This window comes from Polypterus senegalus, chromosome 3 (assembly GCF_016835505.1).
Source record: "Polypterus senegalus isolate Bchr_013 chromosome 3, ASM1683550v1, whole genome shotgun sequence".
Taxonomy (NCBI): domain Eukaryota; kingdom Metazoa; phylum Chordata; class Cladistia; order Polypteriformes; family Polypteridae; genus Polypterus; species Polypterus senegalus.
Genome location: NC_053156.1, coordinates 111446011 through 111465715, shown reverse-complemented (window position 1 = coordinate 111465715; position 19705 = coordinate 111446011). Strand labels below are relative to the sequence as shown.

Below are 19705 nucleotides of genomic sequence, written 5' to 3'. Positions count from 1 at the left end.
TAAAAAGTGCAATGGATGTTCTTGCAGCGCCTATTCTAAACATTATCAATAGTTCATTATTGCATGGCACAGTACCTGATGCACTAAAAGTGTCAGTAATTAAACCATTACTTAAAAAGTCAGACCTAGACCCACACATACTAAATAATTATAGGCCTATTTCAAATTTACCCTTTCTCTCTAAAATACTAGAAAAAGTAGTCGCCAATAACCTTCAGTCACACCTTACACATTACAATTTATTTGAGAAATTCCAGCCTGGTTTCTGTACTGGTCATAGTACAGAAACTGCATTAACGCGGGTTGTAAATGACATTCTTATATCCTCTGATGAAGGAAACTCAACTGTAATTATGTTGTTAGGCTTAAGTGCAGCATTTGACACCATTGGCCATTCTATTTTACTGTACAGGCTAGAAAATTATGTTGGCCTTACAGGCATTGTGCTCGCTTGGTTTAGTTCTTATTTGTCAAATCGATTCTAATATGTACAGAAATGTGCTGACAGCACTCCATCATTATACACAGAAGTGAGATATGGTGTCCCACAGGGCTCAGTACTGGGACCTTTACTGTTTTCACATTACATGCTTCCACTGGGATCTATCATTAGAAAACAATGTTAATTTTCACTTGTATGCAGATGACACCCATTTATACCTTTCATTTAGATCAAATGAAGTTTCTCTGATGTTGTCTTTAATTAGTTGTGTTAGTGAAATAAAGGAGTGGATGGACGAAAACTACCCGTCTTTAAATAAAGATAAAACAGAGATGTTAATTGTTGGAGGGAATGATGCTGATCACAACAATATTTTATCATTTCATCATTAATTTTACTGAATCAGCCCACAATCTAGGAGTTATCTTTGACTCTTGCGTGTCATTTAAAGCACATACCGGTATTACAAAGTTGTCCAAATCAAGTTTCTTCCATCTTAAAAATGTTGGGAAATTAAGGCACTTTCTAAATAAATAGGATTCTGAGAAATTCATTTATGCATTTATTTCTAGTAGGATTGACTACTGCAATTCAGTGTTAACTAGATGTTCAAACTGTTCTTTATACAACTTCCAGTTAATCCAAAATCCTGCTGCAAGAATTATTACAAGAACAAGAAAATACGAACACATAACTCCAGCTCTTAAATCCTTACACTGGCTCCCGGTTAAGTTTAGGGCACATTTCAAAATCCTCCCTTTAACATATAAAGCATTAAATGGCCAAGGTCCAGCTTACTTGTCTGAACTTATCATGACTTACAAACCAAAGCACACATTAAGATCTCAAGATACTGGTCTGTTTATGATTCCAAGGATTAATAAAATAACAGTGGGAGGTCGAGCTTTTAGTTACAGGGCCCCTAAGCTGTGGAATGGTCTGCCTGCTACTAAAAGAGATGCCCCTTCGGTCTTAGCTTTTAAATCCCAGCTGAAGATTCACTACTTCAATTTAGCATATCCTGACTAGAGCAGCTGATTAACTGTATAGACTGCATCTCTGTTGTTAGTCATTAGCACTAAAACATAAGTAACATGATAATTATAATTTGTTACTAACCCTCACCTATTCTGCTTCTCTTCTCGGTACTCAAATGTGGCACTTGGTTCCACAGCCCACCTGCCAATTTTTTTTGCCTGCCTAAGGTAAAGTCATCCCTGATGGAGGATCACAGGAATCATGGGGTAGAGGGGTCCTTTCATCGGATTGGCTGGCCCAGTGCTGTTTCAGCTGTGGAATGGCCAAATGGTGGAGGCAGCTTGATGGCGGATTTCTCCAGGACTCTAAACAAATCCAAATCATATTATGTGATAGCATCTACTGTTAAATTCTGCTCCGTACTTGTAAATGTTTTATTTTTATACTGTACTGAGGATTTGTTCTGCTTTGTGTATTGAATTGTATTGACCCCCTTCTTTTTGACACCCACTGCACACCCAACCTACCTGGAAAGGGGTCTCTCTTTGAACTGCCTTACCCAAGGTTTCTTCCATTTTTTCCCTACAAGGGTTTTTTTGGGGGGAGTTTTTGCTTGTCTTCTTAGAGAGTCAAGGCTGAGGGGTTGTCAAGAGGTAGGGCCTATTAAAGCACTATTGCGGCACTTCTTGTGTGATTTTGGGCTATACAAAAATAAATTGTATTGTATTGTACTTTCATGTCACATATTGAGTTGGCGTTTAAAGCCTCAAGGATGCTAATAATGCAGCAAAGCCCTATCACCAATTCTAACACTGATGAGATTAGTTAGTGTAAGCAGTGCTGAAACTGCACCCTGTTGTGTAGATTTTTTTTTTTTTACTTATTTTGTTAACAGCAGAAACTCAAAGCTTATCTCAGCAGCAACAGGAAGAAGGTGCAATCCCTGTAGAAGTCATGAAGCCAAAACAGGGTGTCCACACAGCCCAATATTAAGCCAATTAAGAGTAATCAATGACAAAATATGTGAAATATCACATAATATAATGAAACCACGTAAAATAAAAAAATAGAATTAGGCTTTAAAGGTATGTCAACCTGTAAATTAACATACATTCATGTAAAGCAAAAGAAACCAAAAAACTAACAAATGTACAAGTTGGTATTCGTTATAAAGGACCTGCAAATTTTCATAAACTTGAGAATACAACAATGAGACTATACTGACATTGAAGTTTCTAAATAACCTGTGTCATCATGCAGACAACATGTAGTACTTGAAGGAACACTGCTCTCTTTGTTTGTTTTTTTTTTAACATTATTTCCTTTGTCTGAAAAGTTTTTGTCTTTGTAAAATACTTTGTGTTACAATGGAATAACATGTACCGGGCCACAAAATAGGTGCATACATATTCCAAGTTTTGTTCAATAAGCCTTAGAAATTCTTATCTATGATAAGGCACAGCATTGTACAGCTGCATACAGGGCAATGATGCAGAGAAAATATAACTTTAACAACAATAATGATCACTACAACAGTAGTAATTTCCTTTGTATCTTTTATATGAGCTCTTATATAAATATATGTTTTTTATATGTATTCAATGCATATGTAACCAGGCTGTCAACCTTGTTAAATTCCTTAGTGCTGGAGTAAAAGTCGTATATGAGGCTTACAGTACCAAGCAGTAAGTCATTTATATACTATGACACTGTCATACATGTAACATATTCCCACAACTTAATTAATGAAATTTAATTATGTAATCATGAGCACAAATTTCTTCTATCCAGCAATAATCTAAGCTATACTTGGATATCACAAAACCGACCTGAACAATATCATTTAGCCTGAGTCTATTTTGTGACGTTAAGTAAAGTATGAGCAGTCATCAATAATTTGAGAATATATAAAGAACAGGAAAAAAGGCACAGACATTGTAGCTTATGCAAAAAATAAATAAATAAAAAAGAGCCCAGCTGATCATTTATTTTTAGATTACAGAGTTTGTGTCCGCATTTTTTTCTTAAACAATCCTGGAAACTAGCCAATTACAACTGATCTGGCATTTTATTATTATTTTTTAAAATTCCACTTACACTCAAGTTTACATTTGCTTTTACTGGTATTAATATCAACAATATAATTAAAGCAGAACTTTGTTGTTACATAGGCTATATCCGCAGCATTACATTAGTCTCTTGAGCTCCTTTAAGCAAAGCTTTTGACAGTTTATTTTATTTTCAGGCAGTTTATTACTATGTAGCGTCTTCCTTTCTTAAAGCAATACTCCTACAAAAATGTTTTTTTTTTTAATATTTAACTTACCCTGTGTTTTTAGCTGGAGAATTATCGTACCAAAATTACAGACAAAAAAAGCTGTAAATAGAAACCAATGCTGAACCACAACAAACAATATTAAAATTTCTATTTCAAATTACTGTACTTGTGTCACATAATTTCATATTTAAAATAATTTGTTAAACAATCATACAAAAGGAAAAAACATACAGTGCTCAAATCTGACAAGGTCTCCATGATATTTAACTTCTGGGGGAAAAAATTCCTGTAATGCTCTGGATCACCCTCACCTGTGGGGAGGGTGTAGTTTTAGCTGATACAAATAACAGTGTACTATCTTAAAGACTAGACAACCAGCTATCTTTTTTTTGTTCTCATCTTATTAAGTAGTAGCAGTGGTTATTAATTCAGGAATACAAAAATGTTCTGACAGACAACAACTTCCATGGATTTTAATAACTCTAAGGAATGTCAGTGAAGCAAATTTCTCATCTAGATTACGTAAATTGTATCAGGTATTTAACTGAAACACATCGATCCCCACAGTATTAGCTGTGGTGCACAATCCAAGGTTCATTTAAGCAGTTTATTGTTTGTATCTGGGTATCAGTAGACAACTTCTAAAGGGCAGTTTCAGATATTTTCCATACCGGTCTTTATACTTTTGAGGTATAGAAAAGAAGTGCTCTCTGTTTATCTGGCTTTCACATCTTGCTCGTTTTATTCTAAAACTGGAAATGCTTAAAGTTTAATTTTGGCTCCATTTGACAAGCTCCACATAAGCTGATAGAAGAAAGGTTTATCTTCAGAAAGGATAATTATAACAACAACTAACAAGCAAGAATGTCACAGCATTAAATGTAGAGTGAAGTTGTTTTTTTTTATTGTACTACAGTATTTGTATTCTAATATCTTACCAATGCTCAAAGTACATTTCATCCTTTTGTTTTTACCTCATGTACTTTGCCATCAGTGATATGTATATAAAAAAAATTGTCATTTTTATTTTCATCTGTACCAGGTGAGCTTTTCTGTCATACTCCTCAGAAATAATCTTAATAAAAAATGTTAAAGGCAACCATCAAGGTTCAGAAAGTCTTCCAAATATACAGAATGAAATATTGATATCTGTGCATTACTTTACCCTGTAAATATGATTTTAAAGATGGCAAATTATGATGTTTTGTTTCTCTTTTAAAAGATTCATCAAGTAGTAGATCAGCACAAACTCACATGTGAAAGCATACATTTGGACAGTGTGTCTATACACTGTGGCATGATTAAAAACAGTATATTCTGGGGTGAGAAACAGTTGAAAGGTTTCAAGAAAAAGTCCACATGTAACTTATACTATTTGCTAAACATAGCATCAGATGGTGGGGATGTGTTGCATACGAATTTTACTCTGTTTTGTATACTTAAAAAAAAATCATGAACTAGAAACTTAAACATTTACTAAAACATGATACATCTGCAGGTGGTGGGCCATTATTTTGTTACATTGTAGATGAAACACAATGCACCACTTAAGAACTGGACGGTAATAACTGCAAAACTAAAGTGAAGCTGAATTATCAGGAGGATGTGCTAACAACTTTCTATAGATACTGTTGCTAAGTGGCCTAGGAGTACCCAAGATAGCTATTGGCTGATACTAGGGGAATTCCTTTCCATCCATACCTCCTGACATCTGTAACTAACCACAGCTGACAACCATAGAACAAAACAACACATGATTTTACAAAATAGCACATAATCAATGCAGACCTGTTCACATCAATTCTATTAAAACTGTTATTATGAAACAGAAAAAAATGGAACATTTAAAAGGTAAATGTAGTAAAATAAGGAAACTTAAAACAACACCTTGCACCAAACAGTCTCTTAATTATAATTTTAACTTATGGCCACATAAGCTAATGATTAATGAACCCTAATGCTACATAAGGAGACCGTGGCTATAAAGAGCCCAAAACTATATTTAATGGCAAAGGACAGCTTTGACAAGATGGCAACAGAAATTTTTAACCAAAAAAATTATTTTTGTTAATGGAATATTACTTAATAAACTGGGATAACAATAAATGATAGATACCATATTAAACAAAAAGATGTTTTTTAAGAGCTGAAATGAAACATAAAATAAATGCTAAAAGTCCTATAAGATGATAAAAAAAAATTCTGAAGATACTAATTGAAAAATACACAAAAATATATATTTATGTGCTACTAAAAAGGTATAGAAAGGTACAGAAAATAGTTTTCTTTGTGTAAACTATTAAAGCGCTAATTAAAGTGAAGACTGCCAAATATATTGAAGGCAGCAAGCAATACCATTTAACTGGATTATAAAAACTCCCTGATATAGATCATTTAACTAAAATTGAGAACTGTGAGCTCTTTTTGTGGGCATTGGCTGCTTCTAAAGTATGACAAACTGTTTTCCAATGTTTCATTAGATGTGCAGGATAAAATATGTGTAGTAGTTTACTTAAAAGTATTAAGATTTAGGGTCTCGATAATATACATAAATAATACTACATATAGGTTAAAACTAAATAAAAATTAATCATATAAAGTATTAATATAAAAAGATGGTTCCCTAAGATTTTAACAATCTTAATATACAGGAGTAACTGCTGTATATGTGGTGTTTTGTTTGCAATGCTTTTCAAATTGGGCAGGAGAGCAATGTTAACAACTAATATAATTTAATCTCATTTGATATAGTAGGTACATGTATGGGAAGTAGTAGTATATTATTTTGTTCAGATTCACTGTAGGTGATTAATAGAATTCATTAAAAAATGAAAACATTAGATAGACAGACAGATGGACATATGGGGTTAAAAAATGCAATAAGCCATAAAGGGTTATAAAATGTAAAGCTCACAAAGATGCACAAAAGATGGATCCAGTATACTTTAACAACTAAACAATTACATCATAAATGATCACCTTCTTTAGAAAAGTGCTGGTTGGGGAGTGCTTTAAATCTGTACTTGTTAGTTAAAACTTTACAAAAACAAGAGAAAGAAAACATTAGGAAGGCAAATTAAAGAAAAGCCAGAAAACATGACAATAGAGCAGAATCTCATATCTATATGTAAAATGGAAGTATTATCAATGTTTCTATTATAAAGCCAATTTCAACAACTTTAGTATAGTATTTATACTATATACAATGCTGTGAAAAATTGTCTTCTACCTTCCTGATTTCCTCTAATGCAAATTTATGAGTAAACTTTTGGAATTTATTCAATGAACAAAGTTATCCAACACCAACTGTACTGTATGAAAAAGTCCCCCCTTAAACCTGAACATATTTGAACAACCGTTTGCTGCAATGACTGCAACCAAACAGTTCTTTGGAATTTTTTAGCATCATTTGTGACTGTATGGATGACTTTAAAATGAGATGTTGAAGTCATTTTGGCAGACTAAACACTCATGAGAAGATTCACAACTATTCATAGATGTTCCATTGAGTAATTATGACTCAGTCTAAGTTTTTTTTGAGTTCCAGTTACTTAGGAATGCCTTTGCAGTCTCTTCCAGACAGATATCATCGACTAATTTTTTTCTAATATCTTCAGGAATTTTCTTTGATTGTAGCATTAAGTGTTCCTAGAATCATCTGCTGGCAACTTGATTTTATGGCCTAAGTCAAAATAAATTAAGTTTATACTGAGCAGAGCTGACTACAATGATGTGAGACATTCTCTAAAGCAACCTATGCCTTTGTGTATACAGTAGATTTATCTAAATATATATTATTGTCTACTATAAATTATAAACAGTGGATTCATAAAGTGTTCAGACACCTTCACTTCACATTTTGCTATGTTGCAGCCTTGTGCTAAAATCATTTAAGTTTGTTTCTGTCGCCCACACCAAGCAACACTCAATACCCTAGAATGACAAAGTGAGACTGGACTGTAGATGTTTTTGATTATTTTTAAATATAAAACACAAGTATCACATTGACAAAATTCAAAGCCTATGATATGGCACTTGAAATTTGGCACAGGTGCATCCCATGCTTCTAATCATTATCAAGATATTTCTAAACCTTGTTTGGAGTCCACCTGTGGTCAATTCAGTGGAGTGCACATGGTTGGGAAAGGCTCACACCTATCTACATATGGTTCAAAGGATGTCATCAGATCAAAAACCAAGCAATGAGTATGAAGGAACTGCCTGCAGAGATTAGAGACAGGATTGTGTTGAGGCAGTGATCTGTGTAAGTCAACAAAAAAAAATCCCTGTAGCACTGAAGGTTTGTGATGCATGATCTTTTAGAATGACAAATACAGTGCATTTTATTACTACAAATGTTTGTGATGTGCCATCTGACAGAGACATAGAAACCAGACAGACACACAGATCTGTCCTTTAATTAACACGGATATATATTTATTTTTTCAAGAATTTAATCAGCAGTTCATTAAAACTGTGTAAATGCAGACCTCTACTGTAGGGTCTGTACCTTGATTGACAGCAAGAACAATCACTGTGTGAAGAAATATTATCTATAATTAAACAAATAAAGAACTCAATGGAAAAAACAGTGCCAAATAATCTGATTACAAATGATTATCAGTTAAAGACGAGAAATAAATACTGGGAACAAACTACTGCTCTTCAGTGACGTACGTTTTTGGTCGATTCTTTCTGCTTTGATAAAAAGCATATCCGGTTAATGATAAACTATATTCTACTGAGCGAAGTTATACAAGTCGAAATACATTTTTTGTAGCAGCTGATTCTCAATTTTAGAATTCTACATAGGACTTACAGAGATTGGTATCTTTATAATTTATATTACTATCCTCAGTCCACTATAAAAAAAAAAAAAAAGCTGAACTGCTTTTCACAAGCAGGAGAAATATTAAGGCCATAAAGAAGACAGATAAATTTTAATGTAATTATTTTAAAACTAGTCTTTAATTGTAAAAATAATATGGCAAATTCAAAGGAAACATCCATGAGAGAGACAAAAAAAAATCACAGAAGGTTACCTCAAACTCCTTCTGTTTCTCCATCGTTATTAACCGCCTGGATGTATGACTGGAAAGAATCTGTTCACAATTGCTAATTAGCTTCAGACAAGGGTGATGAGGTATAATTTCTTCCTTATATCTGTTAGGACCAAACCACATAAATGTCATTACTTGATTCAGAGAGTAGTGTTTATTTTTCAAATATTTTAATATCATTTCAATGAACATTACAAAAATTATTAACTGTAGGGATACATTTCCAACAGAAATATACAAAGAAAAAATATGAGAACATTATATTTGATACCACCCAAATTACCACATTACTCTTGTCCTATGTGTAATATCCGCACCTTCCCTTAGTATCCTCATGTGTTTGAAGCTGTCTTGACCAGTGGTCCCTCTTTCAAGTCCAATCTCATAACAACTGTTTTTGAGTCTGTCATTCTGAGGCACCTTGCTCTCCTCTCACATTTGCACTTCCTCTTTCGATTATGTCACCAAACTAACCAATCACACAAAAACTAGACTAATCCATAGGGACTGGGGACACACACAGACCTTAGCATTCTACTATATAGTAATTTAACATGAAAAAGACAGATAATTCCTGTCAGAGAAACAAAAAATAAATCTCATAATACAGTACTATTAAGAAGCCATCATGGTTTAAATTTTACAGTTTTACAAAAAGTGATAGTTATGTGTGCAAAGTGTTGAGAAAACCAAGTTCACTGCCTTCAGAAAGTATTCATACCCATTAACTTTTTTCGGATTTTGTTATATTTGAGGCTTATTCTAAAATCATTTGTCATTTTTTCCCCTCATCAAACAACACTCGATATCCCAGAATGACAAAGCTGAAACATGATTTTATGTTTTTTTGTAAACTTATAAAAAAAAAAAAAAAAAAAAAGAAATATCACACTGACACAAGTATTTAGTCACTTTGCTATGACACTCACAATCTGGCTAAAATGGATTCCATTTCATTGAACATAATTGAGATGAAGTGGATGAGATACTTCTGAGCTGTCAACCAGTTCCCTGAGAAATGACAACAGGTAGCCTATATAAACTAATGAAAAAACAAATAAGTCCTTCAGTGCATATAGGGCTGGGTGATACTGCCTATAAATTATTTTTATATTTTAGGCTAAGTAGTGATACACAATATATATCTCGATATTTTGAAATCTCCTCTAAAGCACTTTATAAATGCTTGATTCAACCCTTCGATTCATACAATCACATCAATATGATAATTCTAGCTGTCCCTCTGCATTAAGTTATTCTTCTTCATATTTATTAGTGGTTTCATTTGAACAATTTTAAAATTGCCTGCAAAGCAGATGGAACCACAATCAAGAGAAATTTAACAAAACAGTATTTATTCAAACCTGGTAATTGCAAATAATAACATGAAACATTTCAAATCAATATAAAGTGCATTTTTTGCACATTAACATTTGTGCCAACAGGTTATTTTATTGTAACAAACCACTCTGCAGAACACTAACAGTCACATCACATCACATTTATGGTAATATGATGATAAGTCACAATGTTATAAACAACAGATTGATACTATAGAACAAGCTATATCACTTTCAGTCTCAAAGTTTTCATCATTTTCTACCACCCATTATAAGGACCTAAGGCCAAAATGCATCAAAACAGTTTTTAGTTGCAGAAGTAATGCACAGGAACACTTCACATGAATTTCCCTGCCTTCCGATCAATCACTCCACATCTCCTCTTCTACACTGGGCTCTTGCTTTTGGCATCAAGCACCCAAACTCGCACCAGGGACAATGACAGGTGGCAAGTTTGACTGGGACGGTACACCTGTCACACCGTAACGCAAATGTCCTAAGGTCGGCTCAGGAAGGAAAGAAACCTTCCATGGAGCAGATAAAAGTGCAGAAACTTTTTGAACGTCCCTCGTATAAATAGTGTCACTGTCAAGAGGATTTAAAATGGCCACTTTGGACCTCCTTTATTCACTGATAAAATACTTTAATGTAATCCATCAGAAACACTCAAATTAAATGTGCTCACTGGTATATAGATATTGTTTAATAGCTGCACAAAAATGGAAAAGAAATCACACACTCATTCACACAATTTAATGGTAAAAGCTACACATTAATTATATAAAATCTCTAAATAATCTATGATTTATACAGACTAAAGTAATATTAATTAAATGTAATCTGAAAGTCACACTACTAAAGACTGTTTTAATATTCATCACCTAATGCAATGAATAAAAATACTAAGTTCAGAAAGACAAAGTACAGCACTACTTTATTCAACAAATCTGTTTGTGCATCCAGAGAGAGACAGTCAACCTGTTTTTTAAACATATTTAGATATACCAGTTTGGATATGAACACCCTCAAAGAAATTTTAACTTTTATCAAGGTAAAAACATTAAAGGAAATCATATCATCTCAGAATGTGCTTTCACATTTAATAAGATACTATAACCAATGCTCTTTTAACAAAAAAATAAAAAAAATTGTAAAATAATAAAAATAAAAGCTTTTAATACCATGGCTGCAATAGTGCGCAAAATTTAACTAAGTTCTTCCTGGAAGCATTTTTTTTTCCTTTGATTACAGCAAAAGGTCTGATTGCATAGGTTTCTAACTTGGTATACCTGAGTTTGCAATTTTTCTCCCCACTCTTATTTTTGTTTATTTTTTAAAAGAAGAACATTTTCAGTCAAATTTTCAGGGGATCATCTATATATTAGTAAGAACAATTTAGTAGATGAGGCAATCCAGGCTGACTAGTAGAATCCTGTAAGGACAGCACAAATGGAATGTCTTGGTCCTCAGGTGACAGCACTAAGTAGCACGGATCTCTTGGCCAAACAGGACAATTATGATACAGCTACCCCTACAGATCATGGCCCGTTTTCCTTTCTCAATTCATGGATTTTGGAGTCTTGGTGTCTAGATTTGTACAACACATGCAGGTATAGCTGCCACGGTATCGAAATTTCCCCTTTTGAAACAAAAAAAAAAAAATGTTTTTGAAGGAAACGGTTATTGCAATGGGTTCATTTGCAGAGCTAGGTTAATTTTAGAAAGGGATGTTGGTTTTCCATTGTGGGCCAGTCTCAAGCTTTGACAGGCCTTACTGAATTAGTTCAGAGTGATTCTGAGAGCTTTCATTAAGTGTGCAAAATGGCATGGTCATCTGTATATTTGAGTACTATCACCTCAGAGATTTTTTCAGGGCTTGTGAAGATGTTAACTGAAGAACCTACTGTCAATCTGGTATTTCATGCAGAAAGGGCAGCCTGAGACAAGCAACATGAAAAAGCCATATGGTATATAAGGTTGGAACAATGACTTTGCCCTGCAGAAAAAAGGGTCAATTTCCATGCATATAACTATACTCAGAAAAAGAATGCCTTTGGAAGTCATCTTTCCCACTCTCCCCTTCCTGATACCATTGTTTTGGCTGGTGCTTCTTTCAAAAAAGCCAGCCCTGAAAAAGCAGGTTATAAAGATGGATGGATGGGTGGAATATATGTGAATTGCAGGAAAAAACAGAATCCCCAAGTGTAAAAACACACATATAACTGGGCAAATACTGTAACTGGATGTGCTCTACTACCTGTCGTTATCAATTTGCCTGCAGACCAGACTATGCAAGTGGTCATTTTCACATTAAACCTTAAGCATCCATAATCTTAAATTTTCTACTAGTAAGACTGTATAGATAAAATCATTATAAAAATAAGCATTCACTTGCCTAAATTAAAGGAACATTTTAGAGTACATGCTTAGCTGACATTTGACAGGGAAAGGCTTTCTTTAAAAATGTATACATGTCTAAACTGTCATTAGTCATATGTGACACTTGTAATGACTAGTAGATGTGTTCAGTTTATCCGTGGATTAAACAGACAATGCATTTTAAAAAAAATCTTCTGGTGTAAACATCACCAAATACTCTTAAATATATTTAATTCGGTCCTCTTTATCCGAAACCACCTATTTTTCATTGAAAGTTATGTACTGCTTTGAAAACAACGCACATCATAATTTGGACGAAGTTAATTCATATTAAAATGATAATTTATTCAAAAACATAAAGCTCCATTAAAACTAATTGCAGATATGTTTGACTGGGGCTCTTAACTAATGTTTATGTTCGTAAAACTTACTGTCTTTTTTTAACCTTTTAAAATATCTGTCTCAATTGAATTCAATCAGGATAAAGTCACTAAAATGGTTTTCTAAGATGCATATGCTTTTAGTTTTGTCACAACACTTAATCACTTGACTGCTGCAGTTTTATACTCTGTTTAGTCCAGACAGATTTTACACACTAAATGGCCCACTGTGAGTAGGTATGGGTGGTGTCTATGCCCGAGTGCAGTGAGTGGTTTCCAGGCATGCTGCGTGTATGGTCTTATGACAAGTACTGCCAAGACAGGCTCTGGATACTCTTGGACAAGTAACCATTACATTACTGGATGAAAGCAGGTTCCATGAAAAACAGAAATTTTACATCTCTAACATTCTGAGCAATTAAGTGAAGTAGTACATTGTTTCTTCTAAAATACCCTTAATGGCCCATTCATGCTTCAGTGTTTTAAATTTCACTTAGCATTTTTCAAGCTTTTTAATGGCTTTTTGCAAGCCTCTCTCAGGCTTTTGTGGGGACTTTTTGGATCTTTTTAAAAGTATTTCCATCTTTTTATTTTTTTAGCATTTTCAAATAAGCATTTTGCAGGGAAAATTTGATTGACATTATTTCCATTTTGTAGGTTGTGAGGTGAATATTGTGTTTCAAAAATGACTTCTTTTACTCCTGTCAACCACAGTCCTGAAGAGCAGGTGTCATCAGCCTCATGATTGCACATAATGGGCTCACACGTTTCTGCAGCAAAAGAGAGTTGAGAGGAATATTCTGGACTCTCTATGAAGAACTCTTTCCAACAGTACACACAGGTGTCAATATACACATAAGTAGGAATACACAAAGAAATAAAAAATTGCAATATTTTGTAAAAAAAAAAAAAAGAAAAAGGCCTGCTGACACTGGTGCAAAATTATGCCAGCACTACTGAGTAAAGGTGTTATCAACTGAAAAGAATGAAACATATATTGTAACCACATACATATAATCCTATATGTGCTGAAGGGTAAACTTAATCTGTCCAGGTAAGGGTCACTGGGAGCCAGTGATTATTGCAACAGCCATGGATGTAAGGCAAGAGACAACCTTGTTGGACGATATGCCAGTCCTATGCAAGAGACAATCATACAGCCAAGATGAAAAGAGTGTGTTGCATGCAATCCAGCAAGAGAAAGCTGTTATTAAAATACAGTATACACTCACCTAAAGGATTATTAGGAACACCTGTTCAATTTCTCATTAATGCAATTATCTAATCAACCAATCACATGGCAGTTGCTTCAATGCATTTAGGGGTGTGGTCCTGGTCAAGACAATCTCCTGAACTCCAAACTGAATGTCAGAATGGGAAAGAAAGGTGATTTAAGCAATTTTGAGCGTGGCATGGTTGTTGGTGCCAGACGGGCCGGTCTGAGTATTTCACAATCTGCTCAGTTACTGGGATTTTCACGCACAACCATTTCTAGGGTTTACAAAGAATGGTGTGAAAAGGGAAAAACATCCAGTATGCGGCAGTCCTGTGGACGAAAATGCTTTGTTGATGCTAGAGGTCAGAGGAGAATGGGCCGACTGATTCAAGCTGATAGAAGAGCAACTTTAACTGAAATAAGCACTCGTTACAACAGAGGTATGCAGCAAAGCATTTGTGAAGCCACAACACGCACAACCTTGAGGCGGATGGGCTACAACAGCAGAAGACCCCACCGGGTACCACTCATCTCCACTACAAATAGGAAAAAGAGGCTACAATTTCCACGAGCTCACCAAAATTGGACAGTTCAAGACTGGAAAAATGTTGCCTGGTCTGATGAGTCTCGATTTCTTTTGAGACATTCAAATGGTAGAGTCAGAATTTGGCGTAAACATAATGAGAACATGGATCCATCATGCCTTGTTACCACTGTGCAGGCTGGTGGTGGTGGTGTAATGGTGTGGGGGATGTTTTCTTGGCACACTTTAGGCCCCTTAGTGCCAATTGGGCATCGTTTAAATGCCACGGGCTACCTGAGCATTGTTTCTGACCATGTCCATCCCTTCATGACCACCATGTACCCATCCTCTGATGATTACTTCCAGCAGGATAATGCACCATGTCACAAAGCTCGAATCATTTCAAATTGGTTTCTTGAACATGACAATGAGTTCACTGTACTAAAATGGCCCCCACAGTCACCAGATCTCAACCCAATAGAGCATCTTTGGGATGTGGTGGAACGGGAGCTTCGTGCCCTGGATGTGCATCCCACAAATCTCCATCAACTGCAAGATGCTATCCTATATTCCTAAACATATATCCAACATTTCTAAAGAATGCTTTCAGCACCTTGTTGAATCAATGCCACGTAGAATTAAGGCAGTTCTGAAGGCGAAAGGGGGTCAAACACTGTATTAGTATGGTGTTCCTAATAATCCTTTAGGCGAGTGTATGTGTAGTTTTAAAGAGGTTTTGAAATAGTATGATCTGCAGCATCCAGTGTTCACCCAGGATCTCAAACTGGGGATGGAAAAAGGAGATGGATGATGTTCACTTCACGAAGGACTGAACATATTTTTTAATTACAATGTATCACTGATAAATTACCAGCATTCAGTGTTAATACAGGTAATCATGCAGAATAAAGGACACGTACGAATAAGAATCTAGACATATACAGAGTATGCAAACCCTATGCAGTTGGCACTACAAGAAAGAAGTCATTTTGAATTCTTGCCACTTGATTGCAAGGTACATTCACTCTTGATATCAACAGCTGTCACTAGATGACAGAAGCATGGACATGTTTCAACAAGCTGCTTCAATCCTAGCTCATCCAGGAAGAGCCAGTAACCCTGCAAAAACACTTCCAAAATGCTCTCTGTTGTCTTTTACCAGTATTCTATGAATGTTGTCATTGATTGTCATTGGCTTATAGGATTTTTCTAAACCGTTAGCTGTGTGAATCATGTCTGTGAAAATATTGGCAAATACCTTTTTGAGCAATTTAGTAGTGTACTAGTCTAGCGTTAAAATGCTAGAAAAACTCTTGTCAATGAGCCCTTTGAAAGGCTCACAAATATTTCCAATTAAATTCATAAATATGCTCTGAGGTACTCAGAAGAAAGGGCATGCTGTAGCTCAGTGTTTTAAGAAACAAATGTTTAAGAAAAGTTATACTTTCTGCTTAGTACATTTAACAGAATGATTCTACACTAATGGAGTACATTGACAAGGGGGAAGGTATAGACTATAGTGGCGTCAGGTGGCGAATTTTTAATCTTTACTATTTACCATCAGCAAAACCAAGTAACTGGTTCTTGGCTTAAGATATACTAAAGAGCTTCTACTTCAAGTCATTATTCAGAGTGCAGATATTGAGTTGGTAAACTCCTGCAAGTTCTTGGGGTAGGTTAGTCTACATTCCGGACATGCTGGACTCTCCTAATAACACAGACAAACTATACAAAAAAAAGGTGGAGGAGGCACTTTTCTTAGGAGGCAACTTTTCATTAATATAGGTAGTGATATCATTTACATGTTTTACAACTCTGTGATAGCCAGCACATTTTTCTACACTGTGGTGTTCTGGAGTGATAACATCAGTTCAAGAGATGCCCTCCAAAACCACAAAACTAAAAAAGCAAACTCAAGTCATGTGATGCACTCTTGACTTACTGGAGGTAGTAGCAAAGAAGAAAATGAAGACAAAACAATGAAAATGATGCACAGATTGTGTTTTAGCTCCTTTTTAAAAAGGCCAATACAAAGATTGTACTGAAGAACTTTTTTGTTTTTTGTCAGTTTATAGTGTCTACTTGTTTTCAGTTCTCAGGGAATTGGCCAACAAGTCTGAAATATACAGCCAAGCTTCACTTCATCATGCCTGCTGTGTTGGAAGCCATTAATCATTCAACAAGGCACTACATTCAGTTTTTGTGAAGTGAGAATGCACATATGTAAAAAATAACATGTTTTTGTCAACATAAATAGGCAATTTACAACAGTGTCCAGTTCTCTTAATATAATGAGCACTTCACTCATATTGATTAATGTATTTTGAGGCAAAGTATGAGGGGGGGCAATATAATTATGTACACCAATACTTTAAAATAAACATTGCTTTGGCAGATTGTGTTTTTTTATTCCTGCAAACAAAAAGTGGGCTACTAGAAAGTGTTAACTGGAATACCAAATTTGGATAATCTACAACTATAATATGCATTTACATTTTGTCAATCTCTAGAGAGACTTTTGGAGGCAAAACACAAAACTATGGACTTTGCATATTACACATTTTGTGAAGCACCATAAAGCATAAAGCTGAGCAACCTGTGGAAATCAATCCAGTAAATAGGTGGATAATAAATGTACACCAGAAACTCCAATATGAACAACCTGAGCAAAGAATGCAGATTTTAAGGCTGATGCAAAAGTTTCATTGTAACACAATTAGTGCATTTATTTTCAAATTACATTTTGAAGTGCAAGCACACATGCCATTTCCTAAACTGCCATCATATTTATCATCACCATACTTTACACATGGCAAAGCATGTATTACTTAGCCTAGACCAGCCTCAGAAGCAAAAGTTAAAGTTCTTGATAAAGAAAAAGTCATTCTTGATGAAGAGTGATAATTCAAAATACTGCGTACAAGTAAATATAACACTATACTTAAATTCAGTAAGAAACAAAACAAATATTTAAGCATACAAGTTAAATTTATAATCTGAAGCATGTAAGCCATATGTGCTGTGCACCCATCCAATATAACCACCTTCTTTTCAGGGACAGTAGGACATAGTGATATGGCTAGTTTTGTTTAAGTTTCCCTCACTACTTTTGTCATGGTACCAAACTGTGCCAGGTTCGGTCGTAATGTCTGCAGGGTCATTTATTACAATTTGGGGATTGTTTAATTTGAAGGAAAAACTATGAATAACGTATAAAAAGATCCTTCCATAACTAACAAAAGTTGTGTAGCAAATGCAACAAAATCAAGAGTTATAAAGTTTGGTAATACTGTACAGTATATAAATTGTAAGTACTTTTTTACCTTTCCATTTCTTACCCGGGCACTATCAGGTAACTCAGCTAGTTCACTTAAAAAGTGTAGTTCAGTGACTGGAAATACATTAAGAGATGGAAATAACTAATGGAGTAAAAGCAATAAAAGGTTAAAATAAATAAATATGTCTTTACATATTTATTAAAACATCAAGGCCATTCATATAAAAAAAAAACTTGATAACACAGGAAGTCAAACAAATTAAAAAGGTTTTAATTGGGCAACCATAATTTCTTACATCACCTCTGTTCAGATTTAATTGTTTTTCTCCAATTTAACTCTAACAAATGGAGATATTATTACTGAAAGGTTTTTATAACACTTAGTAAATATGTACAATTACTTTGAACACTATTGAACATAAATGTTTTGTGGTGGAACAGCCTTTGTTAGAAACAATGTTTACATATTAAAATGTTGCTAGGTAAGCAAGCTGTAGAGATTGTAAAAAAAACGATCACGATTTAATCAACAGCGAAGTTCTCCCTCTAGTGGATTTAAAAAGTAACTTTATAGAAAAATACAAAAGAAACACATTTCATAACCTTAATGAAGTGGTGCTTAAAAAGCATATGATATACATTTATGACATTATTTAAAGAAATAAACTAATGAAGTATTACCTTAGAGAAATAACAATAAATAAATAATGCCACAAGTTAATTTTATTACTGTCACAATTCATAAACTAAGTAAGAGCCACTTCATTTATCTAACCTCCAAACCTGCTTAATCCGTTTCTGGGTTGTGTGGGTTAAAGGCTATCCCATTAGCACCAGCAAAACCAATACTTACCATTTAACTATACCTGCATGTCTTTTGGGTGTGGGAAGAAAGACAAATAAACAAAACACTGGGATAATGCACACATATTGAACTTAAAAAACTGAAGGTGTATGCAAACATTATACTATCTTCAAAGAAACCCTCAGAAAAAACTATGAACTATAAAGCCACTCTAACATTATTCCCTAATTCATTTCCTAAAAACACACACAAGATGTATAATACAAAACCATCCAGGTGTTTATACATAGCACAAGAGTTCAAACTACTATACTGTATCTACATTGCCTACTTTATGCAGTATCAGAGAAAAGCCAAGCAAAATGACACCTTTTATTGGCTAACTAAAAAGATTACAATATGCAAGCTTTCGAGGCATATCACGGTACAACAACCTAGTACTGCAGTATCAGAAGAAAAAATATCCAAATATATTTGGGATGATACCACTTTGTACTACAGTCCCTGACAAAAGTCTTGTTGCTTGTGTCCAAATTGACCTGAAGTGCCGCTAAAATATATTTCTAATCAAGATTTTGTTACAAGAAATGGGTCATTTTAATCCCATCAGCTTTTGTAATAATGTTTCAGTGCAAAACGAAACTGACAAAAAAGTATTCTAATATTCATAGCTTGGTAAAGCCCACTGAGTCAATTATTGGCAAGACATAAGTGTTGTCACCTTGTCATATGAGCGTTACCTGTGACTAATAATGGATCAATTAGGTCTCGGAAGTGTATAAAAAGAACCCCAGTACACTAGACCTTCACATCAACTACAACTAGACCTCTGCAAACATGCCTAAGATTCACCCTGAGACTAAAGTGTTGATTATCAAGAGGCTGAAGACCAAATCCACTGCTGATGTGGCAAACACCTTCAATGTGTCTCAGCGTCAAGTTCAGAGGATAAAAAAAAGATTTGAAGAGACTGGAGACGTTTTTGACAAGCCCAGGTCAGGAAGACCTCGCAAGACAACTGCTGGAG

At 34.6% G+C, this 19705-nt stretch overlaps 1 protein-coding gene across 2 annotated transcripts in view; it reads right to left on the bottom strand.

Annotated features, from left to right (window-relative positions):
* trmt11 (tRNA methyltransferase 11 homolog) overlaps positions 1-19705 on the bottom strand; it is a 116992-nt gene that overhangs the window by 23528 nt on the left and 73759 nt on the right. For both annotated transcript variants that reach the window (XM_039747817.1, XM_039747816.1), the window contains one exon: positions 8741-8861. In XM_039747817.1, coding sequence (XP_039603751.1) covers positions 8741-8861 — 121 coding nt within the window. The remainder of the gene's footprint in view (positions 1-8740; positions 8862-19705) is intronic.